At 39.0% G+C, this 25,526-nt stretch overlaps 2 protein-coding genes and 1 non-coding gene across 3 annotated transcripts in view; 2 read left to right on the forward strand and 1 right to left on the reverse strand.

Annotated features, from left to right (window-relative positions):
- Nucleotides 1-781: 781 nt before the first annotated feature.
- LOC140953354 (uncharacterized) lies at nt 782-9,907 on the forward strand. The gene is made up of 10 exons (XM_073402841.1): nt 782-1,210; nt 2,178-2,350; nt 3,351-3,591; nt 4,187-4,376; nt 4,631-4,725; nt 5,087-5,218; nt 6,007-6,098; nt 6,757-6,915; nt 7,702-7,891; nt 8,474-9,907. Exons 1-10 carry the CDS (start codon nt 931-933, stop codon nt 9,871-9,873), a joined length of 2,952 nt encoding a protein of 983 aa, XP_073258942.1. The 5' UTR covers nt 782-930; the 3' UTR covers nt 9,874-9,907.
- A 1,901-nt stretch (nt 9,908-11,808) lies between these two features.
- LOC140953135 (brefeldin A-inhibited guanine nucleotide-exchange protein 1-like) overlaps nt 11,809-25,526 on the forward strand; it is a 50,413-nt gene continuing 36,695 nt past the window's right edge. The window contains exons 1-15 of the mRNA XM_073402637.1: nt 11,809-12,063; nt 14,825-14,867; nt 15,546-15,687; nt 16,640-16,786; nt 17,817-17,996; nt 18,453-18,726; nt 19,647-19,910; nt 20,477-20,774; nt 21,749-21,983; nt 22,181-22,280; nt 23,425-23,558; nt 23,844-23,964; nt 24,721-24,949; nt 25,278-25,389; nt 25,479-25,513. Of these exons, the coding sequence (XP_073258738.1) occupies nt 11,940-12,063; nt 14,825-14,867; nt 15,546-15,687; nt 16,640-16,786; nt 17,817-17,996; nt 18,453-18,726; nt 19,647-19,910; nt 20,477-20,774; nt 21,749-21,983; nt 22,181-22,280; nt 23,425-23,558; nt 23,844-23,964; nt 24,721-24,949; nt 25,278-25,389; nt 25,479-25,513 (2,438 nt within the window). The 5' untranslated portion in view covers nt 11,809-11,939. The remainder of the gene's footprint in view (nt 12,064-14,824; nt 14,868-15,545; nt 15,688-16,639; nt 16,787-17,816; nt 17,997-18,452; nt 18,727-19,646; nt 19,911-20,476; nt 20,775-21,748; nt 21,984-22,180; nt 22,281-23,424; nt 23,559-23,843; nt 23,965-24,720; nt 24,950-25,277; nt 25,390-25,478; nt 25,514-25,526) is intronic.
- On the reverse strand, nt 24,359-24,431 carry Trnag-gcc (transfer RNA glycine (anticodon GCC)). Its single transcript has one exon. It is a non-coding gene; the product is annotated as a tRNA-Gly (tRNA).

Raw genomic sequence — 25,526 nt, forward strand, 5'->3', positions numbered from 1 at the left:
ACATTTTTCAATATATACAGCGCTTAGAGTTGAGACGAAAATGTCGTCTCGTCAACATTAAAAAGGTTTTACAGGGGGGAATTGAGTGAGGTTTGAAGAATGGTCTTATTTTCGTGGATGTCGAGGGGGCGAGGGTTCTACAAAAATGACTGCAGAGCGACACGTAAAAAATTCACTAGACAGCTAGTGAATTAAAAGTATGGGTTAACGAAGATAAGAAATTGAGTTAACTTTAGTGTTGTGGCGCTTAATCTGAGGACATTTCGAATTGAACAGAACGCGACTAGACGTATCAAACCAACTCTCACATGTCTTATTTACAACGTCCAAATATAAAACGTATAAGCTTCATTAATTCATAACCACATCTGTTTTTAGACTTAGATTTCTATTACAAATTTTCCGGTAGGCCCTTGTAATCGACAGATAAAAATTAAATAGCTTTGTGCTCTGCTTTTAAGGCTGCCAAGTTGTAAGTCGAAGATTTCAGTTCAGACTGGTTGTAACAGTGAAGCGCGAGCATCAAACTACCTGTAAGATACCGGTTGCGTCTGTTGGAAGCAATTGTTTAAAAACAATAGCTCAACAAGCTAAATGTCAAAATGTGTACAGGAATGATGACAAACTGAGGAAGAGATCATCGTTTGCCTTGGGAAAGAGATTGGACATCAAATGATGCCATAGAGGGCGTGCGCGTTTGTCTTAAAACGATCATATTTTTGCCAATTTCAGTGTCCCGCCGGCGCAATGCATCATGTGAACAATGAGTTTCCGTAATCTTCTTAAAATAGAATCATTTCTCATGGCTGGCCAACCCCATTAAGACCAATTGTGCCTTGGGCAAAGTGTGGAAATATTGGTTACCAGGACAAATGTACGAACACTCAATATCATCTTCCCACGAAACAGACACTTTAAATTGCGAACGTTATGGTGTTGAAAAAGACTGTCTTATCAAGTCTGGTGGTGCTGGTGGCATTGTGTTTGACCGCGACGGGGATTTACAAACTCTTTTATCATGGCAATCTTGACTTGAGGATCTCAAAGCGATCGTTGGAGAGGAATAACAAGACCGCACCTATCACAGTCAATTTTCCTAAAAACTATCACGCCACCGGGAGACTCTTTCTACCACACAGTAATATCGTGGAACCGTTCGAGATTTGGTTCACTAGTGATTATAACCGAAGTCGCATCGACTATTATTACGGTACATTCTTGTTATTTTGGGATAATTAAATTTCAGTTTGGTTTGAAAACTGACTGCTGAAATTGCAGCTGGACTGGCTTGCGGAGCATAACGAAACCAATTATTATGATCATTATATGATCAATGACATGAGACCGGTCTCCGTATGGGAAATTTACAACGGCAAAGCCTGCTTATCGCCCGGGGGGAATGCTATATGGGATATATAAAGAGATGTTGCTGTGAATGGTATGGTTTTCAAGCAGTTTAGCCCCTGGGCTAGGGTATAGAAATCAGAACTTGCGGCGGAATTTGAGTCTAGAATAGGGTATCATTTTCCATGAAACTGATCATGTGGTTGAAGATTTTAGTCCAGACTCAGAGGGAAACCGAGAATTAGCCTGCAAAAATAAAATCGGTAAATCTAAATTTTCCCGAAACTCAGGTTAACAGCAAAGAAAGCGTGGATCGACGTCAGTAATTTTTGGAAAATAGCGACTAAGGGATATGAATGGGGTTTGAGAGTTTAGTCTAGTATAGAAAGCATAATTCATCTGAACTATTTGAGCTACTGTAGGTCTGGTTTAGGCTGTGGGTCTCGGGGTCACAGCGGCACATATATACCTACCCAAACATTCCTTAGCTACCTCCCCAAGGGCTAATCAATGAGGGAGACGAGAGAAAACTGATGTGATAAATGTGTCTCTGAAAGTTCCCTCTTGCCTTTGGTTTACTTTCTAATAACCCTAAGTGCTTTACACCCTTGTCGGTTTAATTCCCATCAAAAACGGGGCTTTGTTTTACACGCTAGCTCAAAAAGAAATGAATTAACCAGCTTTGTCGACCTTCGCGGGCAACCGGCAAAATGAAAGACTAACTACTTTATAAAGCTGAAGGTATTTTACTAGTCTGCCTTAGTAACAGGTGGAAAATATGTCGCAGGCCACAATAAACTTCCACTAACAGACACTCTGAATATCGTTTTTAGGTACAGATAAAACATTTCAAAGAGCAGACCTTGGTAAGTACGGTGTGACATTAAAGGTGGTACCAATGCACACAGAGAAAGATGGAAACTACATCGGCTGCTGGAAACTTGAGGGACATAAAGGCTGGCCCATCATCCCGCAGCCAATTGTGCCGAACATGACGTACTTCAAGGTAAGGAAAAATATCAATTATTTAGATGAGACAAAGACTTAAGTAAAGCGCTCCTAGTCTATCTTCCAGTTCTTGGTGCTATCATACCTAGTCCCTGTACGGCGTCTTCCCAGGTCTTCTCGGTCAATGCATTTCAGTGACGTATTCGAGCGGAACTAAAAAACTCACTCGGACCACGTGACCGGAAACGCATAGGCCCGGCGAAATAATGAAGCCTAGGGACAAGGCAAGGTGCTTTCCTCCAATCCCGGATTTTTCATTTAATTATAAGCAATTACGCTCAGGTATATGGTGTCTCCAAAAATATAGCGTACTATAATTTTGCACCACGATGACGAAGACTTCTAGTATAATACTGCAATAACAATGATGATTATCGTCATGATGATGATGATGATGATGAAGCTCTTTTAGAAGATATCATCGTCACCATCATGAATCATACTTACCTCTGGATGCTTTTATGAGCCTGCATCTTTTCAGTTAATTATGGTTTTAAGGAAGACATAACAAATTAAAGGTGCACGGATTTCACCTACACTAAATGCTTACAAGACCTTACATGTTGATGCAACATGAGCACAGTTAACTCAGGTATTTGGTTTAGGGTTAGGGTTTTCCGAGCATTTCTTTGTTATACCTAATATTTATTTCTACTTTGTTTATACGTAGATAAAAGCGCTGCCGTTACGAATAATTCGAAATGGTACATGAAACTGGAGTCCCTATATAGCTACAACTCTGCTCTCGCGTGTTTATAAAAGTCTTCAGATGCTCGGATTTTGCCACGCACCGTGTTTCCTTTTTCGTCTTTCCTACCTCACCGTTCTCACATCATTATCCTTTCTTGCTCACTTTTACACTTTGACTAACAATATACTGCTGAACGTAACTTAGGAGTTGCATTGTCAACTAACTAATAATTTGCACTAACCTTTCTTCTAACCCACTGAGACTTGAGGAATTATTTCTTCGTAATTTTTTTTCCATCCTCCTTTAGTATGCGGGTGAGGAAGTTTACATGGGCACACCTGCAACTAGATGGGAATACCGTTATATGGTGTTTGGTTTACTCAATTCTCACACTTTGCTAGTCAGCAAGCTTGACACAATGCGTCCAGTGCGATATGAGATGAAAGGTTATGATAGTTTGATGGCGTCTTACTATGACAACTATGTCGTCGAATACATCTCGTTTGAGGACTGGGAACCAGACCTGGAGAAATTCGAGTTACCAAAAGGTACGAGGTGACAGTAAAAATTTGCCAAGCTGTTGATGAAGTGAATTTACGCTGTTGCAAACTTCATTGCAATCATTCACCTTTCGCTCAATAAGTGAATTTTGCCGGAGTTCAATTTCCTAGGTCCCTATCCAAGTTCCGGACGAAAAGAAAACAAAACATGCATGCATTTTATTTGTTTTTAAGACTGAAATACAATTTTAACATGCCCACGGGTAGCTAAGCTAATCCAGGCGGATCATGTTTTCAGGAAATAAATACAACTAAAAGTGACTAGGGACCTAATAAACTAGCCTTACGTCAGACACACGATAGCGAGAACGAGGAGCGCTAGCAGAAACGTCCGTTCCGGGCGAGAGCACTTTGCCAGATTGTTTGCGTCGTCCAAAACGTGAAACACAGTGGTCTTGCAGTGAAGGCGAAAAAGATCCAACAAGTGTGCTGCAAGTTTATCCCGCTTTCTCCTGTTCATCTCTATGCAAATGCTATTATTAACACTCTCTAACAAGTGAATTGAAAAGGCAAACATTACTTGGAAGGAGACATAGTAACAAACCGTACATGGTTAAAAACCCCACATTGATTTTTTTCCCAGATCAGTGGTGCTATAACTGGTCTCACAGCCTCGACTCTCACTTTGTATCAAATCCCATGGGCGAGTTTATGTCATACGGCGAAGACATAGTGGAGGAGATGTATCAAGTATATAAAGATCATCACAACAAAATCCACGACTCCCAACATGAACACGTCAAAAGAAAGCACATATTTCGCCATAACATGAGGTAACAACATAATCTATCTCGGTTAGATTCCTATCAGGGTCTCAGATGTGTTTTCTTTGTATCGACACTCTTGAAATGATGATTCAGTTGGCAGATTTCTCATAATCTTTTTCCATTACACAACTTGCACTCAGTGCAGTGTATGAACACATCAAGGATGACCTCGCCTTTAGAAGAGGAGATGTTCCGAAAGAGTTTATTGTACGGTAGATCACTTTAAGGCCCAATAAAGTTACCACGATTTTCATTTGTAGATACATCAGGTCAATAAACCGGCAGAACCTGGCTTACAAACTGGCTCCGAATCATTTAGTGGATCTTACAGATGAGGAATATGACGGTCATGCAGGTTAGAAAAACCAACATGTTGACGTTTGAAAAGCCTGAAAAAGTTGTAACTAAACTACAACTTCCTCTCTTACACGAACTTTAAAACTAAAAGCGCATACCAAAAGTCAGAAGTGGTCGGCCAGACAGTCAAGTTTTACCATTATAATTAAATAGGCTTTCTCTGAGAGTATTCCCTACAAATTCATGAATCGTATATGCTATTTAGGACTGAATAGACAGATCTGGCTGGACACTCCCTGGCTAAAACTAGAATTTTCTTTACAACTGGTCTTGACAGGCTGGCAAGTTCTGACTAATCTTGAGTATAAGCTCCTGTTGAAGATCTAAGTCGCGTGCTCTTCTTTCCTTCCTAATACTAGGACTTTCTGACGATAACAATACAGATCACAAAGGAGGTGTTCATCTTGAGGAGCACCATGAGTCATACAGTAACATGAGCGCTGTTCTTAAAACTGTGGAAGTACCTGATGAGTTGGATTGGAGAGAATATGGTAAGAATGAATAGTCACAAAATTCTCTTGGCCAGAAGCAAATCACAAGGCGGTAACCCAACATAGTGGTTGATCAGAGCCTGCGTGGTAGGTGCATGCATAAGAAACATGGCGCGCGAGAGAGAAGAACAAGCGAGAGGAGAAAGCTGTCTCTCTTCTCGTGCGCGTCTTTCTCCCTCGGCAGGCAGCGTCTCCTTTCTTATTTACACGTGCGCCCGCTACGCTGGCTAGGTATTAGCATGGGTTACCATTCATCCACCTATTGAGTTGGTAGAGCGCGAGTCTGTAGTTCGCGAGGGCTACTTTCTAACTCCTACCTATACAGAGGCGAGGCTTTGCCTTTGCTTATGCTATGAGCGGTTTTAATGACCCATCTGGTTTAACACCAGGAATAAATTTATCTAATGCGCTTACGTATAAGATGTACATTGTGTGAGCGGAGATGGCGCAGTGTTGAGAACACTCCATCCCATCAATGTCGCCTGGGTTTGCACCAACTTGTCCAAAATTCCAGTTCAGTCTGGACCATGTACTCCAATAATTGGATACACTTAAGGGCCACAAGTTTATCAGTTCTTGAAAAAGCTGTCGAGTATTACCAGCTCTAAATAACGTTTTTTTTTTCAAGAATTAATAGACATATTCATCTCCGTCACAGGTGAGAGAACTGTGACATTTCCAGATATTTCCCATGTTTTCCGGGTTAATAACCTTAATTTAGTATGTGAACTTATGATAAAGCCCGACAACCAAGTCACTAACCTGATTAGAGTAACGCGTTGTTATAGGTGCTGTGACGCCAGTCCGAGGTCAGGGTATATGTGGATCGTGTTACGCCTTAGGCGCTGTTGGAGCTGTTGAAGGGGCGTACTTTATGAAGGTACGATTCATTTCTATTGCAAAAAATGACCGAGAAAAGGCCAGTAGAAAACTATGCGAAAAATTTCAGTTGTGGATAGTATTTCATACAATTGCACTAGCAGCAGCATCGGCTTCTCTAGTTTTCAAGCCCTTGGCGCTAGTCCCCAGTTATTTGCAGTGGGTATAGATAACGTTAATAATTTCTATCCAGTGGATAACTCAGTTGGTTTTCCTAATAATTATCTGCTGGATAGAGACTTATTCAGGAGATAGAGCTGTCCAACGTCTGAAAAACCGGGGCAGGTATATTTTCTCCTGTTTCTAGTTTTGCAACTGGATGTTCTAGGTTCGGTTTTTGACATCGTTAGATAAAGACGCCTCTAAGCCAAAAGGGAGGGAAGAAATGTCCTGGAAACTTCTCTGATCTCAATTAGTAACATGGCACAGTTCATAGTTTAGTACATTAACGAAGTTCAAAAGGAAATCTGTCAAATGTGTTCTAAATGCCTCAAGGTTCCTCCCAGACGGCGGACTTGACATTTGCAGAGTCTGAATGCTGAACAACAAAAAAATAATAGATTGGTTTTGCTCCTATGAACAAGATTTGCCACATCAGAACTTTGCAGTCTGAAGCACGCCTTTATATGATAACTGAGTTATTGCTGTTCTCTTTTCAGACAGGTCAGTTAGTTGAACTTTCTGCACAGCAGGTTATTGACTGCTCATGGGGATCTGGGAACCATGGTTGTAGAGGAGGATGGTACAATAAAGCACTTAGTTGGATTTACATGAACGGAGTGGCCAAGGCAAAGAATTATGGGCCATATTTGGCTCAGGTAAGACATGATTGGAAATTACACTGCAAAATAGAAATATTTTCTGCTAAAATGTAGATGATTTTTTCTACTACATCAAAGTCAAGTAGATCTTTTCCCTTTTAATATGCCTTTATGCCTTGACGAAGTGTCTTTACTCTTATAGAGACAATATTCCCAAAACATTAATCAAAACCACTGCCCAAGAAATCAAGGCGTCCACTTCCGGTTAACGTACGTCGGTAAAAAAACGTCCTTGAAAAAGTTTGCTTTTAACACTGTAGTAGTGTTGTTGGAGACAAATTAGCCGGGGGAAAGTTTGGAAAGAGTTGACGCATAACTTCAGTTTTAATCCTGTGACGTTACAATATATTACTATTTTGTTGTTTAAGGTAGGCAGGGCATATTTTACACACTATACTCGACACGTTCAAATCGATTTCTAAAAATACGAAGAACAAATGAGCAAATGCAAGGAAAAAAAGGTTTACACAACAAAGTGGCATTAACTTCAGGACCATGTTATTATTAGCGTAAATTTCTGCTATTATAAAATATCTTGAGTGATCTGTATCACTCTCCACCTTTGGCTATGATTATTTCCCTTCTAAAGCACGGAGTTTTTTTGTCCTTTGTCTCCAGCCTTTAAGAGGAACTCGTACTGAAACCAACGGGGTAAATAAGTCCAACTCCTCCTTAACGCACTCTCCCTCCCTCTGGGTCTTAAAGAATCTGATCCGCAACGACGAAATAATGAATATCAGAATTGAGCCCTTGTAACTGATTTTACTTCTTTTCTCAACGCAGGAGGGGACATGTGAAACACTTGGGATCAAAGAGCGAGTAAAAATAGACGCCTTTGCATTCGTTCCAAAGTACAACAATAGTGCTCTAAAGAGAGCGATAGCCAAATATGGTCCAGCGTGCGTGTCAATAAATCAGAGGCCACTGTCGCTGAAATTTTACAGCTGGGGAATCTATGACAACCCAGAGTGTGGTCAGTCTGTTTAGATAAATATGCTGATTCTGTATTATGCTTAGTGCGTGTGTTCAGTGTCTCAAATAAGCGCGTGCGTATTCAGATAAAATTTATACATCAGAACCCTTTGATAAAACGTTGGATAGCGGTATCCCGCCAACTGATAAATCATTATCCAGCGTATAAGTGTTATTAGAGAAACCAATTGTGCTATCCACTAGATAGATTTATGCAGTGGATAACGTTATCCAACTTTTAAACAACTGTGCATGGGCGGGAGCCTTGTATTTCTAGTTAAGAAAAGAAACGTCCTGTACAGTCTTGAGCTACTTAAGATCATCGGTAATATCGCAAATTTACATGGTCGGTTTCTGTTCACTGAGTGAATGTTGCAAACAGTTTTCCACGGGGTAATAGAAAGGCTGAGCGACAATCTGATTGTTGTTGAGTCTTTTAAAGTACGATCATGACTAAAAGAATCGGTAACTAAACTCAACTTAATCAAGGAAATAACCAGTTTTGTAAATTTTAGAGTGCAGTCACGTACCTAAAGCTTTGGTAATTATTATATCCATTTGTCTTTGTTTATCCTTATTACAGACAACAGCTCCACTCGGCACACAGTTCTAGTCGTTGGTTATGGTAAAGAGAATGGAGTTCCCTATTGGCTGGTTAAGAATTCATGGTCTTCTTCCTGGGGTATTGACGGCTACATCAAACTCGCTTGGAGAAACAACATTTGTGGAGTAACCAAAAATCCTGTAGTTGCTTTATTCAAGCACACTACATTTCAGTTTCCTGTCAAAGAAAAAATAGACCGTGTAAACCCTCTTGAACCAAGCACAATGGGAAGAAGGGTCCATGCAAAGCATAAACCTGGTTACCATAGTAATGTCGATAGTTCCAGTTTTCTTAGAAGAAAGAACAACTCCTCGTTAACTTCGTCACCTAGTAACAGAAATAGGACAAGTAGTGGTAAAAGGAAATTCAAAGAAAATCAATCAGCTCATCAAGCAAAAATACAGAGACACCAGATCAAGACCTTAAAGACAAGTACTATTCCTATTTCGCGAGGGAACAAACCGTCAATTTATTCTTTCACAGGGACAAACAAGGATAAAGGTTTGGGTACACCCACTCATTCTACGGCCTTTTTACAAAAACAATCTCTGCATACACAAAAAGTAGAAGAACCCGTTGATAAAACGGTTGAGTTGAGTAGTTCGCAAGCTAAACCTCAAACAAATAAAGATTTTCAATATACCGCAAATAAATACCCTGACAGAGCGGCCATGAAAAGTAGTTTACCACCAAACACAGAGGCAAATGAACTAAATACTGCATATGATGTCTATAGAGAAGGAGGGCAGAACCTAGCACATTACGACACACAAGGAGATGAAGAGATAATGGCCAGACAAAACGTAGTAGATTATAACGCCCCAGCACCATTACAAAATATTGTATGGGACAAAACATTATCGGGTATTGAGCAAGAATACTATTATCCCTCTTATGAGTATAATAATAATTATAACACCTATCCAGTGGAATATGGAGCAAAAAATGGATTTTTTGAACCAGCCAACGAAGGACTGAACCGTGATTATGCTGACGAAAATGTTGTAGAGCAGAATTATCTTAACTCGCGGCAATGGCTTCCTGCTAAACAGTCTGATAGAACTAGAAACCATAATGCTATGGAGGCAGCTCCATTATTAAATTCGCAGGAATCTGTTAAGTTGTTGACTGTGCAAGGTAAACAAACAATTGAGGCCCCGGCTAAACCTTCAACAACAACAACAACAAAAGAACTGAAGAAAACAGTTCATAATAAATCAACATCTACATCTAAAAAAGAGAGACATTTCGCTGGAAAACTGCAGGATATTTACGACAAACTTGAAGAAGTCATTGCATCCGGCAAGCTTAAAAAACATAGACAACTGAAGAAAAACCATATGCTTTGGGGATACTTAAAAAAAAATGGAAAAAAGTAACTGCGCCTCTACTACAAATTGACTGTGACTGCAGTGCCCTGCGAACAGAGGCCCTTCGATCTTCCTAGATAAGTCCCTTCCTCTTCCCGACTTATCTAGGAAGATCGAAGGGCCTCTGCGCGCAGGGTATGGCTGCACTAGAGGAATTAAAAACTGCGAGTGCGACCGACCTTGTGTTTTGGGTCTTAACCGGGTTATGGCAAATTACGCAATAACACTACATATACTTATTAGATTTAAGCCGTAAAATGAATAAAGTATAACGTTTTAGATTTTTTGCACTTACTCGTCCTAGTTTTGTTATTGTTGCCTAAAAATACTGTGAACGAGGAGTATAACCTCGTTTTTAGGTTTGCTTTAGTGAACCCAGGACTAAAAGTTAAGCCCTCTGCCAACGGACGCAACATTAGAGAGATTTAGAGTCGTGTTCGCGGTATACGGCAAACGTTAGTTTGTACCATGTGACAGGATGTGACCAAGTTTTCCCTTTGTCGTTTGCTGTTCATTATAATTACACGGAAATCGGTAGATTCACGCCAGTTCTATACATAAGAATTGTTTTAAGCTGTTTTTATCTGCTCATTTGCTATTTTGAAACAGTTTCTCAACTTCAATCTCATATTTGCAGTCTGCCGTAAACTTGAATGTTAATCTCTCTATTGTTGGCCAACAACGCCCAGCATTGTTGGTTGTTACATATATTGCGTCGGTTTGCACACCCTGGTGCATGTTGTTGGGAGTCGTTGTGCAAAGTTTGAAACCGGTCAAACTTTTAGCTACGTGCAAAGGGACCCAACAACTCCCAACATTGTTGGTAATGTTGGGAGTTGTTGGGTCCCTTTGCACGTAGCTAAAGACTCTATTGTAGCCGTTTTTTCTCGTCACGCAACGCTCCTCCCTCCGTTGCGTGACAAGACAAAAACGGCTGCGAGGGAGACTGGGAAAGGTGAGAAAGGTGAGAAATGGAGAATGCAGTTAAAAAGGGCAGCGGCCTGGGCCGGGTTGTTCGAAGCTGGGTTAGTGCGAAATTTGAACTCAAATATGAGAGCTTAAAGAGCAAATCTAGTTTAATTCTCTTTACCTACAATTTAATGATTGGATACTCTAAAAAGAATAGAGAAAATTATCCGAGAAAGTGCTTTCGATAACAAGAAAAAGAAACCCGGGTTAATATTTAACCCCCAGGGTTAGCGCTAACCGGTGTTCGAACAACTGGGCCCTGTACGTTAGCCTGCGAACCGCAGACGTATTTCCGGTGGTCGCTTCTCTCCCTCCGGCGGGTGAAACTAAAGCCGAAAAAACCAGATGCTCTCACAGGCTACCTGTGCGTTGTCCCATACTTCTTTATTTTGTCTTCTGAATTGTTTTTTCCAAAGAAACCTTGGGTACAAGTAGATATGGGTTAAGTAGCAAAAAAAGAAACTGGGGTCTGTGTCTGTAAACGAGTGGAACAGAGCGGTTGGGATTTCTAGGGGGGGGGGGGGGTTGGATGGGCACGCTTGGAATTGACTGAGCCATTAACTAGCCAAGACTGTAATCAAATACGGCTGAAACGAGGCGAACGCTAACGCGGGTAGGGGGAAAGAGGAATTTTTGGACTCTTAATGTTCAGACATGAAGCTGTCGACAAAAGCTTTCGGGAAATTTTTTGTCACATTTGATAGTGCTTAGGTGACATCAAGTTGATTGAACAATGGGCGGAGTAAAGCCAACTGACCCAACTCAATTCCTTCAAATACAAATTTTCTCAAGAGCAAGGATGTTTCTCTCGTCACTTAAACAGAAATCTGAACCTTTTAAAAACATTTCAACATATTACAAAAATAGTTATTATTTTGCGGTCCGCGTCGATTTGTGCGTCATTCTTGGTGATGTGTTTTTGGAGACTGGGTCTGCTACGTCAACGACTACCTCTCACGTGACTACATCCGGAGAACAAGATGGCGGCCGAGATGAGTTGATTTGCAACCTTGGTGTTTGTTTCCGAAAAATAATGGTTTTCTTATCATTCTAAGAAACGGAAAGACACCGGCGATCGCCGCCAAGAGTAATTCTACTCAATCGCCATGTATGAGAACACAAAAACACAAAATATGTTTCTTACACGGGCCCTAGAGAAGATACTGAACGACAAGGAAACGAAGAAGTCATATCACCAGCAACTGAAGAAGGCTTGCGAAGTAGCTCTAGGTGAGACACGGAAAATGAGAAAACAGTCTATTTCAGATATTTTACACAGCTGCCAGTTATTATCTCTAGATCTAAGCTTGGATTGATTGTCAGAGTCAATTGTACCCTGGTTATTTGCTTAAATTCAGCTTGTACTCTGTAGCTTGATTTTCAAAGATAAGAAATTCACTCTTCAAAACAGGTGTGGGTGCAGATGGCACATTATAGCTGACAATTGCCTATTTTGAGTGTTTTCTTATGTTATCGGCGATCAAAGTTGGTGTCCTTTCTTGCGCTTTTCAGAGGCGATTCATAATAAAGTTGTATTGATCAAGAACTTGGTTAAGATCAGGATGGCATTTGATTATTTGAAATTCTAATCTGGTCACGCTTTGCTTCGCTTCGATCCAGGCAACGCAACAGTTCTTTTAGCAAAGTAGCTCGCCGAGTTTTTGCCTCTTGACAATAACAAAGAGTAACTTCCTGCAAAATGATTAATTGACCATGATCATGAACTAGTTCTAAAATCCTATTTGAAAGTATCTGTCAGCGATCAATATTGCAATAACTTTCTGTTACTGAACTGGTGTTAATGCTGTCATGACATTTTATATAATATCACTGCACAATGTGTTAGAAAGTTTTACACAAAGACATCTGCAAATTTGTAGCTTTGAATGTATCAAGCCAAAAGTAACAGTATTATTTTTATAACTATTTTAATCATAAAGAATCAAGGACAATATTTTTGGGGGTGAAGGTTGTGAATATCATGTTTACCACGCATTTTTTTAGTTGTGAGTTTGTCTTTGAAAACAGCTTTAAGCAAATCTTAAGACGTTTGAGATTTTCTCATGCTACTATTCTTAGAACTTTTTGTCTACATAAGCATTACAAATCCACTGTTGATCTGAAGACAATAAATTGGCAGGATATTGAAGATCAGAAATAGGAACATATGACATTTTACCACCAAATTTTAATACAACATCACACTGAGTAAACTTGGTTTTATTGATATCTACTTATAATAACATTATTATGACTGCACAGTTTTGCAACATTTCAGCAAAAGAAATATCTTTTTGCGCCCACAGTAGACATGCATTACTTTTTGTAATATTTGTAATTATTATCTTGGATTTGTCTGTATCGTAAAAGAATAATGGGTACTGTTGTAGTGATTATGGTTTTTCTAAATATTTCAAATCAGCAATGTACATGTTATGCTGTAAGTCTGTTGTTCATAGAGACAACATACTAGCCATATCAACACAATTTTGAGCTGTAAGTTTATTCACTTTTGATATTGTTGAGGAAACACAGTGCTATTGATGTGGCTCAAGTCTTTCTTTGGTTTTAAAATTGTCAAACCTGATCAGTTAGTCAATTTTGATTAAGATTATGGTTTAAAAGTAGGTTGAGTTTGATTGTCCGGGTGAACATTGTCCTGAATAGGACTGTTGTTGTTGACAGTGACTGACGTTTCGACAACCTGTGCCGTAGTCATCTTTAGAGTTAAAGTGCGTTGTATCATATCAGTTGATGCTATTATACTCTGGTTATTGACCTGATTGGTCAATTACGTCACATTGCTATTGATCATCTGTCAGTTAAGCCATGATGTTATAGGCTATGAAGACTCATAATGTAATTGGTGCGTTTCGATCCATCTGAAGATGACTACTGCAAAGGTTTGTCGAAATGTCAGTCGCTGTCAACAACAACAGTCTTATTCAGGACTACACTCACCTGGACGATCAAACTCAACCTACAGTGGAACCCCGCCTTACGACCATCCTGTTAATACGACCACCCCATTATTGCGACCACTTTTTTGTGGCCCGAATAAAAGCCCACACATTTTATTATCTGAAAACCCCGTTAATCCGACCACCCCATTATTACGACCAACAACCACCTTTGGGAGTCCTGAGTCGTTATTTTCTTTATAAAATTACCCTGTTAATACGATCAGTCAAAATGCTTTGTGGGGCTGCTGAATGAAAACAGACACAATCTGACAAACAATAACCCATTACTAATATTTTATTGAATGTTTTTAGGCAAAGGTGTTAGTGGTTAGCATGACATTTGGTAAATTGCTGTAATTGCAGTAAAAATGATGCATGAATAAATAATACAAAATATCTGAAAGACTTCACTTTGCAGCATTTCGAGGCTCTCAAAGTTATTTTGCCTTCTTGTTTCTGCTGCCCTCCACTGTGGCTTTTCTCTTCAAGTCCATTTCCTTTTCTTTTCTCCCAGAACTTTGAACTTTGTAATAATTGTGAAAGTGTTGTGAGCTACAATAAAGAAAACGGCTCTTCGAGACAAATCACAAGCCCTTTCATTTCATAACAAGGAACTGAAAGAAGTCAGTGTTTTTTCTCATTACTCAGTTTCGTTTACTGTTACATTGTTCAGTTGCATTGAATTGCGGTTGTAAGGTTGTTAATTAACTGCAAAAAGGTTGATTTATAACGGATTAAAGCTATACATGTAGTAGAATGTAGTTTAAAAGCATTTTGCACCATAATTTGACCCTACCCCGTTAATATGGCCACCCCGTTAATACGACCAAATTTCCATGGCCCGAAGGTGGTTGTATTAACGGGGTTCCACTGTACTTTTGAAATGACTGTTGGGTTCAAACCTTTCACAGTATTATGGTTTAAGTGAACTTGTTTGAAAACTTTTCAAATCTAACAATATTGATCCACAGCATTAAAACAAGTAGTATCAGGACATGTGCATTTTTATATGTTTTTTCTTTTTTCAGAAGAAATTCACAAATCTCAAAAAGCTGTTATTGCAGATGGCAGGTATGGTTTCATATATTACTATTTGATTTATAAAATTTACCCCTGCATGTTGGGGCAAACATTTTGTTTAGGTGCATTTTATAAGTTCCTTGAGCTTTTATGTATGTACAACTGTACCAAGTATACTTTTGGTGCATTTAATAGTTCACTGCAAATTAATCTTGACCTCTTATGGCCCACTTGAAAGAACACTATATGTTTTAATTGGCAAGATATTCTTTTGTATTTTACAGGATGTGTTAAGATGTCACATCATCCAGTTTTTTAGTGTTTTATTTTTGTATTTGATGTGTTGGTTCATAAAATGTGTATGCCCCCCATAGAGGGTTTTGATACCAGCCTCCCCCACCACTAACACCCACTCACCCCACTAGTAATATAATTTTCCCTTCATAAAACAATTTTTCCATTTCAAAATTTTGGCCTTGAAGACCCTCATCCCTCTTGGAATTTCCAATGTCCCTCCATGGGCAGAATAGTGATATTTTTTTGACACCACAGAAAGTATCAAAAGAATTATTTTTTTAAAGCTTCTTTCATAAACAATTTGGATTCATCTTGAACAGGGGGCTACTGAGGTTTGGGGATCTTTTCTCCACAATAAGGAGTAAGATGTTATAAGCAGAAAGTCTTTCTTGCCTGTTTATAAGGTGTTGTTGTCTTTGTTTAATTGTGTAGTGACGAGAGTCCATCATCTGCCCTTCCTCCACCCAAGGGAAAGCAGCCCTTTATTGAAGCAGATAGATATTTTTTACCCTTTGAACTTGCTTGCCAATCAAAATGTCCTCGAATAGTTGTGACAGCACTGGACTGCCTGCAGGTACTGTTAATTTGTGTTTATAACAAATATCAAAGAGCGAATTAGGGTAATACTGTTTGTCGTTAGAATTATTTACTTTTTACTTTAGGTAACAAAAATTCAGAAAAACAGTTTTTTTTCGAAAGTTGTGAAAAAAAAAATAGAAAAAGTCATGTAAAATTGTATTTCATGGCAAAGTCAGTAAAAAAGCAGGGTTTGCTTTCAGTTAAATAATTACTTTAATACACTAAAACCCCACAAGTGAGAACCTGGATTTTTCCAAGTTAACCTCAGGTTCTTATGTAAATGCTAGTTAGCAAAAGTTAAGCCTATTTTGATTCTTAAATAGATTCTTATTTTCTGAAGAAAAAACATACAATATAGCTAAGAGTATTCAGTGGTTCAGCTTATTCCTCATATAAAACCTACATACCATTACATTGCGGTTAGAGTGATAAGGCACCCATGTCTCCAAAGACGATTCTGAATGTCGACTTATCTTATTTGCCTAAGTGTACAGAATTTGTTCATAGATTTAAGAAAAAAACCAGGAACCCATTTCAAATTTTAGGCTCAACAGGTTCTTATATAAAGGGGGCAAATTTTAGCCTAACAGGTTCTTAGTTGCGGGGTTTACTTTTACAGAAAATTACTGTGCTCTAAATGCTATTAAAAATGTCTAGATTCCTTTCAAAATGTAAAGATATTCACAAACAAGAAAAGAATAACCATGGCTGGCAAAAGAAGCTGAAAAAAAATTGAATTCGAAGTTCAGCAACAAAAAAATTATTTAAAGGAAAATTCAGGGATTTTTTTTTCTGGAAGTGAGTGGCTACCCTATGGAAGCATGACAATGAGAAATTCAGCAGATAAGAGTGTCTTGAATCTTTACTGATACTGTAATGTTGCATACTCTATCAAACACTATTTTACTTTACCATGACTGTTATTTTCATTTGAATTTTTTCCATAGAAACTTATAGCTTATGGACACTTAGCTGGTGACATCCCAGATAGCACTGAACCCTCAAAAAAGCTTCTAGACAGGATAGTGGAAACTATTTGTAGCTGTTTTGTTGGAGTACAGACTGATGAGGGAGTACAGCTTCAGATCATTAAGGTTCTCTAAGTTAATGAAATTTATTGACTCCAGAAATAAGTGAATGAAAATGAAAATTAAAAAAACAGAAATTTTTCTCCTTACCGCTGTTCAACAGATGCTACCTACATTAACTTTACAGTGGCTCAAACTGGTATGGAACATTAAAACAAGAATTTGTTGTGATGAACATGTCCAATGTATATTTCCGCCATCTTGATTTGAGCCTTCGGGATCAGCAGTTGCTCCCAATCCTACAAGCTTCAAAAATTTAAATGGTGTCCTTGATCAAAAGACCATTTTTCACATTTAGTGGACAAAACAATTTATGAGGCTGTTTTCACAAGATAAAAAAGGATGTTTTATAGCATTATGGCTCCTGGAGATTGTTGTACAACCCATGTTTTGTTGGTTTACTTCTACAAATGAACAGGACAACATCACTGATTGATGGATACTTGTCTTGTATCCTTCTTCCGCGGTCGTCAGCAATGTTGCCAGTTCATGCTTTATTTGCAAACTGATTTTAAAATCCATAAAATATGCATTTTCAAGGTATAGCCTCTTGTCTGTTCCCTGTGGAAATTCCAGATCTAACCCCCCCCCCCCCCCCCCCACATGCCTTCGGAATTCCAATCTTACAGTAAGTATCTCCCCATGTCCTCGGATTTCCAGTTCAATGGACCCCCCCCCTCCACCCTTTGCCCTTGGAATTCCAAAAAGATGGCTTTGGTGTGGTATGGATATTTTCTGGAATCGCCCATTATCCATAATATCTCCTACTATCCATTATGCTTTGGAGGAGTTAAAATTGACAAACTTACCATGTAACACTTCAAATTTCATTGAAAAAAGTTTTGCTGTAGTGTTATAAGTAAAGAGAGAGTGTTAAACAACACATTTACATGAAACGCACCAAGTTTTTGGCTGATAAAAGTGCCCACTGCAGATCAATCTCTCTTGTTATTGAGTTTTTAGTCCTTCAAAATGGTAGACCTTTGTCTGTGTATGTTCTTCATTGAATTTATTGTGATCTGTTTCTTGTGTCCAGGCTTTACTGACTGCTGTTACTTCAAACTCATGTGAAGTTCATGAAGGAACTCTCTTACAAGCAGTGAGAACGTGTTACAATATTTACTTAGCCAGTCGTAATCTGATCAACCAAACAACAGCTAAAGCTACCCTTAGCCAGATGATAAGTGTGATTTTTCAAAGGATGGAAGCTCAAGCTGTAAGTATGTCTGCTGACCACAGTGGAATGAAGTTTTAAATCCCATGAAATGTCCCAATTTTCATCTACAATCCTTGAATTATGAATTATGAATTCCATAAAAAGGCAGGCAGACTAAAGGTGTTTACAATTTGTCAGAACTGACTGGTCAGATCAGTCCAGTAGTAAAGACAATTTCACTATTGATCAGGACTGTCCAGCCATAATTATCACTTTCTTATTAATATTGTGAATGAATAATAGAACAATATTGTTGAATTCAGCTTTCGTATCATCTGAAGAATTATGGAGATCTCGGAGGGTGTTATCCACCTTGGCTGATACAACACCCTCCTCGATGGCCATAATTCTTCAGATGATATGAAAGCTGAATTCAGTAATGGTTAAATATCGTTACTCATATCTGGTATCAACACTTTGAATGAAAGAAACATATTGTACTTAACTGATTTATAGGCTGTGGAAGAAGAATTGACAGAGTCAGGGCAAGATCAAGAAAGTGTGCAAACAGGTTCAACTCCCACCCCCTCTGAAACAACAGAGTCGCAGTCTGTGTCCTCCCCTGAAAGGGACACTGGTTCATCAACTCCCTCCACCCTGTCTGATCCAATGGATGCAGGGTCATCAGAGCAGAACCATGACACAAAAGATGCAAGCAATACAGACAGCAGTACTGCAGCAGAAAGTAAAAGGACTGACAATGATGTAGATGAAGGGGTGGACTTGCAAGGTAAATTTGTGAAAATCCACCAACGAAATTCTGGAACATGTCGTTATCCTTGATGTCACCAATCAGAGGGCAAAAAAGTCAGTTTGACAGCTTCCCTTTGGGAAAGTTGAAGCTAGTTGAAGTCATTTTAACTAGACAGTTTAAACATTTTTGACAAGCATGATAATAAACATTAATATTGATTAGTTAATTTCACCAATTAGTTAATTTATTTCATGCTTTATTAATTCATGATTATCAGCTATAATTTAACAAGAGCTTTAGGAGATACACTGTACTAGTTTTTGCAGATTTCACTTATTCTGATCAGCTTGAAAACGGCTTTTGGTTCACATAAATTTGTAAGGACTTTGTCTTACACTACTTCTGTAATTTGAAATTGCCCCTCCAAAACCTCACTGGCCTTTCGGGCAAGGTAACAAAAGAATTTACTAGTCTGATCTCAAAATCCACTAGCCACGGGCTATCAGACACGACTTTCTGTACATGCTGTTAATGCATGTACTGTTAGTTGCATCTCGGTAAAGTGGTGTCATGGAAAACTATGGGAACTCAGTATTACATGTTTTACATTTTTTTGTTCAGTTATCAATTTGAAGTGGCAGTTGACAGGGTTGCACAAAGTATGATTTGTGTTACAAAGTGCAAACCTAAATTAATATTATGTGTAATTTGAACTGAACAAATATATGTGTTGATTGGTTTGGTATGGATGTAACTGGTTACCGAATAGGTTCACGTTTTGATTATTTGACAAACTAACATAATCAAAATGCAACCTTCTTTTGAATTGTGATTCTTATTAATTTGAAGAGCCCATTGTGGAATTAGGTAATGGACACAAGTTACAAAGAGAGCAATTCTCTTAGAATGCTTGACGTGCATTCAGTAACAAACCAGTGCTGTCTTTTCTTTGACAGCTGATGACCAGCTTGAGGATGGTACTAAAGAGACACTAGTTGAAGAAACTCATCAAACCGGTAGTCCTGAAGGGGGTGATGATAGTATGGCAGAGTCTACTGAGCAAGGTGAGGTGGAAAAAGAAACAGCGTGTGAAGTTGATGGCGGCACTGCTGAGGAGAGTTCACAGAACATAACAGCAGTAGAGGATGACAGCAGTGAGGTTTCCACTGAAAATAAACCTGTTGATGGTGATAAGACTAAAGATTCAGAAAGCCCATCAGGTACATGTATGGAGAAAACTTAAACCATTCACGGTTTTTGCATTAGTTTCCTGATAATGAGTACTTCAACGACAAGTGCATGTCTCATGGAATTTTAGCAGTCAATCAAACTATCATTGTTCTTGAAACCAAACAGATTTCAATGAGTTTCAGCTGTTTTTGTATTATGATTCCCTGCAGATTATATGCCAATTCAGCTCTTTACTAAGAAACCAATTTAGATTATGTTGTGGATAGTCAGGTGCAAAGAAAAAAGAATTCTATTAGAGGCAAAAAGTTACAGTGCCTTGCTGAATTACCTAATTCTATCTGTTTTTCAGAAAAAAAATCAGTGATAGACAGTCATAACTCTTACTGTATGTTTTTCATTGTCATATCATCGTATAAAACTGTGGAAATGTTAGGAGTTGGCAGTTCTGTGAGGCTTGTAAAATTAATATTTGCAACAAAACTTATTTATTATTTTTATTAGCAGTTACATTTAATGGAAAGGTTTCAGATATAGCATAAATTTGGAATTTCCACTGCATCTCTAACTGTTTCCCTCTGTTTCTCTTTTTAACCAGATCAGAGCATCATCTCAAATGGTGAAGTTCCTGAAACATCTCCAGAAACCCCCACTGTTAATGGTCTTCCGTCACCAACATCAACAGAGATGGCAATTCCTATATCTGATGAGCATGATGACACTCAGAGTGAATCTGGTACTGATGCAGAGGGAAGCTCATCATCAACATCTGTCAACAGCCAAGCATCAGGGGCTGCCAAGTTCTCTCATGTCACTCAGAAAGATGCATTTCTTGTGTTCAGGTCCCTGTGTAAACTTTCAATGAAACCCCTCTCTGATGCACCCCTAGATCCTAAGTAAGTTCAGTGATCATACAGTAGAGAGACATATCACGGCTGTAGCATTTTTATTTATTCAGGTTACTCTGAAAATAATGATTCCAGGAATGAAATTTCTCCATATGCTGGATGTAACAGAAGTCAGAAGTTTTTAAAGTATTGAATTATGATTCTCTCAAAGAAATGTCAGGCATCAGCTACAGCTGTAAGAGCCTGAAAGTCAACTACCCTCATACATAGACTTGCTACAAGTCAACCACTCTCATAAGTTCTTGAAATCGAGCGAAGCGAGCTTCAATGAGGTCATGCAGCAAGGACTTGTTTCACCTGAATGGATTTGTATCATATGATAAATTCACATGGGAAAAATGAATGACATGTGCTGTGTCGAGAATTATGTCAAATATCACTCACTCTCCTATTGGTGAATTGTCTTGACAAACAGGAAAAGTCCTTTAAAATGGTGTAACCAACCAGGAAAAAGATAAAGGACTTTTAGAAAGTCTATCGCATACAGTCTGTACACTCCTACCCAGGGCTCGAAAAAAGTCCTCTTCAGTAGTCCAGGACAAGTAGATTTTCTTTCTGGGCAAGTAACTTTTAAAGCTCACTTACCTAATGGGCAAGGGTCTGGGCAAGTCATCCTCTAACAAAATTATTTACTAAGATGAGCAAGAAGTGGCCTTGGGCAAGCAAAATAAGAGAGCTGCTTGCCCAAAGGACAAACTGGAATTCACGTTTTTTCAAACCCTGCTACCCCACCCTGCTGTGGTCCACAGGTCATCTTCAGGCTATTCTCCTATCTGATATCCGGGGATGTGCCGAGTGGGGAAAACTAATTCTCCAATTTTGCAGGCTACTTCCATAAATAAGGAATGCTGTTTGTTTTTAAAATTTCTTTGCTCTGTTTGCAAAGTAAGAAATGTGATGTTGTAGCCTGTAGTGATTTTACTGTTATTATAACCAATTGTATGTAACTGTTCCTGTTGCAGGTCTCATGAGTTGCGATCCAAGATTCTGTCCTTGGAACTGTTGCTGTCCTGTCTTCAGAATGCAGGACCGGTGTTTTGTACACATGAGATGTTTGTAACAGCCATTAAACAATACCTTTGTGTAGCATTGTCCAAGAATGGTGTTTCCTCTGTTCCTGCTGTTTTTGAACTGTCCTTAGCAATCTTTCTAACACTGCTGTCGTCGTTCAAAACACATCTCAAAATGCAGATAGAGGTTCGTACCCAGGCATTCTTGTTTGTTTTTCTTTAGTTTTATCACTGATGCAGTTTGTCAGTCAGTCCTAGGAGTCAGAAGTTAATTCTTTATGGAAAATTATGCAAGTCAGCGAATTATAATTAATATATCACTCCATCAGTCGGTCAGCTCTCCTCAGCCATGGTGTATTTTATGTGTTTCTTTCTGTTTTGCAGGTGTTTTTCAAGGAGATCTTTCTTAACATCCTAGAGACATCAACCAGTTCATTTCAGCACAAGTGGATGGTTATGCAGGCATTAACAAGAATATGCTCAGGTGTGCACATACAGTGTAATTTGGTGACGTGTTATAAATTTTGTGCTATACTTGATTTCTAAAGATGTAGCCTTCAGCATAACCTGTGTCCCAGATGAAACTAAACCTTGGTTAAGTCCATCTGCGAAACAGTGCTGGAATCCTTGTTGTGGGCCACAGCTGTGTATCAGGATATGAGTACCCGTCATGATTGGCCTGTTAAAAATGCCATTGTCGTGTTGCCAATCAAGATGAAAGGAAATTCAAAACGTACTTTCTTAGGTTGTTGAGTCCGTTTGGGGCCAAGGACAAGGATATCGGCGCTGCCTGGCAAATGTTACTGACCAAGGTTAAATTAGCATAAGTACTGGGAAAGAAAGTGTCTGAGTTCCCAACAGGGGAAGTAAAGACTTTTCTTGCCTTTCTCCAGTTCTCCTCTCGGCTTGTTTTCAAGTGCTACTGAGCCTGTAATGGCCTTACTGAAAAGGGGCTGTTCAATGTCTCATGGAAGACTTCTGGCATGTTTCAATCAAGGACAAAAAAGTTCAGGCACTTTTTCAAATTGAAATATCACAGATTTTGCTCCCCATTTCCCTGTTCTGCCCACTTAATTTCTTTGTTGGTGCTTTTACCTCTACAAGGATCACTCAAGAATAAGATATATCAGGGGATGAGGAGATTGGAGAGTGCAAAATCTCAAAATGGCTTCAAGATGCCAAGATGTCCATCTTGTAGCCTAAAATAATGTGCTTCCTGCATACTTCTAAAATCAACATTTCAACTAGTACACATCATAAACATTGGAGGCGTGTGTGGCCGAGTGGTTAACACCTTGAACTCTGGACCTGGAGGACCGGGGTTCAAGTCTCGTCCGTCACACTTTTACCTTAGACAAGGAACTTTACTCCACTTTGTCTCTCTTCACCCAGGTGTATAAATGGGTACTGGTGACATACTGCTGGGGGGTAACCCTGCGATGGACTAGCATCCTGTCCAGGGGGGAGTAGCAATACTCCTTAGCTTGTTTCATGCTACGGAAACCGGGTTAAGCTCTGGCCGTTTGGGCCTTTGGCTTGTGTGCGCCTTTACCTTTTACCTTACATAATTAAGAGACTAGCGTACCTATAACATGCAGAACAGTGACATGATCCTTTTTTCTTTTTAGATGCCCAATGTGTGGTGGACATCTACCTCAACTATGACTGTGATCTGTCCCTGTCAAACATCTTTGAACGTTTAACTAGCGACTTGGCGAAGATAGCTCAAGGGAGGCAAGCCATAGTCCTCTCTGCCACTCCAGTAAGTTGATCAAGGTGGTTTTCTTAGCTTTCCATACTGTCTCAATTAAAAAAGAAAGGGGTTTAAGCCCTCTTGACATAGGTATATCCTCTTCTTACACCTTATGTTTATGTCACAATTGAGTGTGTGTGACACCTATTTACATCCTCCTCTTTCAAACCTGGTGTTTATTTGGAGCCACACCTTTAATAGAGAAAATAGAGTAAATAAAATAATAAATAAGGGTCTTGGAGTCTTTGCAGGCGCTCATTCACCATAACTCATTGTGTGTTGTTTTTATTTTAGGTGCAAGAGAAAAGTATGCGGCTCAAAGGTCTTGAATGTTTGGTTTCAATACTAAAATGTATGGTGGAGTGGAGCAGAGAACTTTATCTCAACCCTAGTTCTTATGTGGCTAACAACTCAGGTATGTTTTTTAATCTTCTCTTTTCTTTGATGGACTTACATGTAACTGGCTTCAGCCTGTAGGGTACATTTACTTATAGTCATTCTCCACCGACATATAAAAACGTGGCTGTGTGTCATATAATCTTTTATGGTATTCAACAACCAAATAAAATCCAGTTAAAGAGGTTGTGTTGGACTAAGTCGTAATAACTTACTTGTTCCATATTATAATTTTACCAGCTTTTCTGGACACAGGCCTGTCCAGAGGGAGTGGGCATGAATGGGACTCATAGGTCCCATGCAAGGTGCCATCCCTACCCATCCTTATCCGAGAAGACTAGAAAGTCTAACCATTTGCAGATGTCATTACAAAGGCAGCACTTTCTTCTCAGTTATATAAAGACCCTGAGTGTTGGTCTGGCCGGGATTTGAACCCGTGACCTCCCGCTTGGCAGACCGGTGCTCTCCCAACTGAGCTAACCAGGCGGCATTTCATGGCAAATTATGAAATATTATCTCAAAGATTTAATTTGTAGTCTCAATGGTTAAACCCGTCTCTACAGTACAGCGGGGGTTGTAAACATTGTGGGTACATTCATTAACGCAAATGGTAGTACATTGCATACAACCTTTGCTGTGCCCTTTTGTGTAGTCTTGCACGATTTTGTGTTTTTTTTTTTTTTGCTTTAAGTAAGCTCTGCTCTCTGTGAAATTAATCCTAATGCAATATTATGGTCACGTTTCATGTTATGATTTTTTAACTTACTTGGCATAGATACACCTGGTTTGAGGAGAAAATCAAGTCTTACTGAAGCAGACGCAGAAGAAATAGGAGAGAAGACAAGTTTACCTGGAGATCGACTCAGCCTTGGATCAGATCTCAAATCATTTGGTGGCAGCCAAGGATCACTAAATTCGTCGGCTTCAACTGTTGCACCTGATAATCCTAAACAATTTGAATCGCTAAAAGAGATGAAAGGACTCATGGAACAAGGAATTGAAAAGTAATACGCTAACTACAGCTAGTTATGACAAGTTTACCTATGCAATTGCTGTATTCAGAAATTTAGACTTCAAAGCATAGGGTACTTACTCCAAGATACTGTAGTTCGATACACCTTTGATGACACTCCATGAAACTAATAGTGATATCTTTTGTGTTTATTTGAAACTGGTTCCCCTGCTTTCCTTTTCTGTTTCCTTTTCTCTTTTTCTTTGTCTGATACAGATTGGTTTTTAACAATTTTGTCGCATCAAAATTACTCCCCATCTCCATTTGACAGTGTCAATGTATAAGAAGATACTTACTGGTAACTATCGTTTTGTGTGTAGATTTAACAAAAATCCAAAGAAAGGAGTTAAATACCTTCAAGAAAATGGTCTCTTAGGTCCTGAACCTGAAGACGTTGCAGAACTTCTTCATACAGATGAAAGGCTTGACAAGGTATTTTGATTGGTTCTAGTTGTTTGTGTGATTCATTTTGAAGAGTCTCACTGCTATGACTGAATTTTGAACTTACTTTTTTATTTCAGAATCAAATTGGAGAACTGATCGGAGACAACGATCTGTAAGCGTTTTCT

This window comes from Porites lutea, chromosome 11, assembly GCF_958299795.1.
Source record: "Porites lutea chromosome 11, jaPorLute2.1, whole genome shotgun sequence".
NCBI classification, from domain to species: Eukaryota; Metazoa; Cnidaria; class Anthozoa; order Scleractinia; family Poritidae; genus Porites; species Porites lutea.

Coding starts and splice junctions, on each gene's coding strand:
- LOC140953354 (XM_073402841.1), top strand. CDS start 931: ATGGTGTTGAAAAAGACTGTCTTATCAAGTCTGGTGGTGCTGGTGGCA. Junction 4,726..5,086: donor GGAATATGACGGTCATGCAG/GTTAGAAAAACC, acceptor TCCTAATACTAG/GACTTTCTGACGATAACAAT. Junction 7,892..8,473: donor CTATGACAACCCAGAGTGTG/GTCAGTCTGTTT, acceptor TCCTTATTACAG/ACAACAGCTCCACTCGGCAC.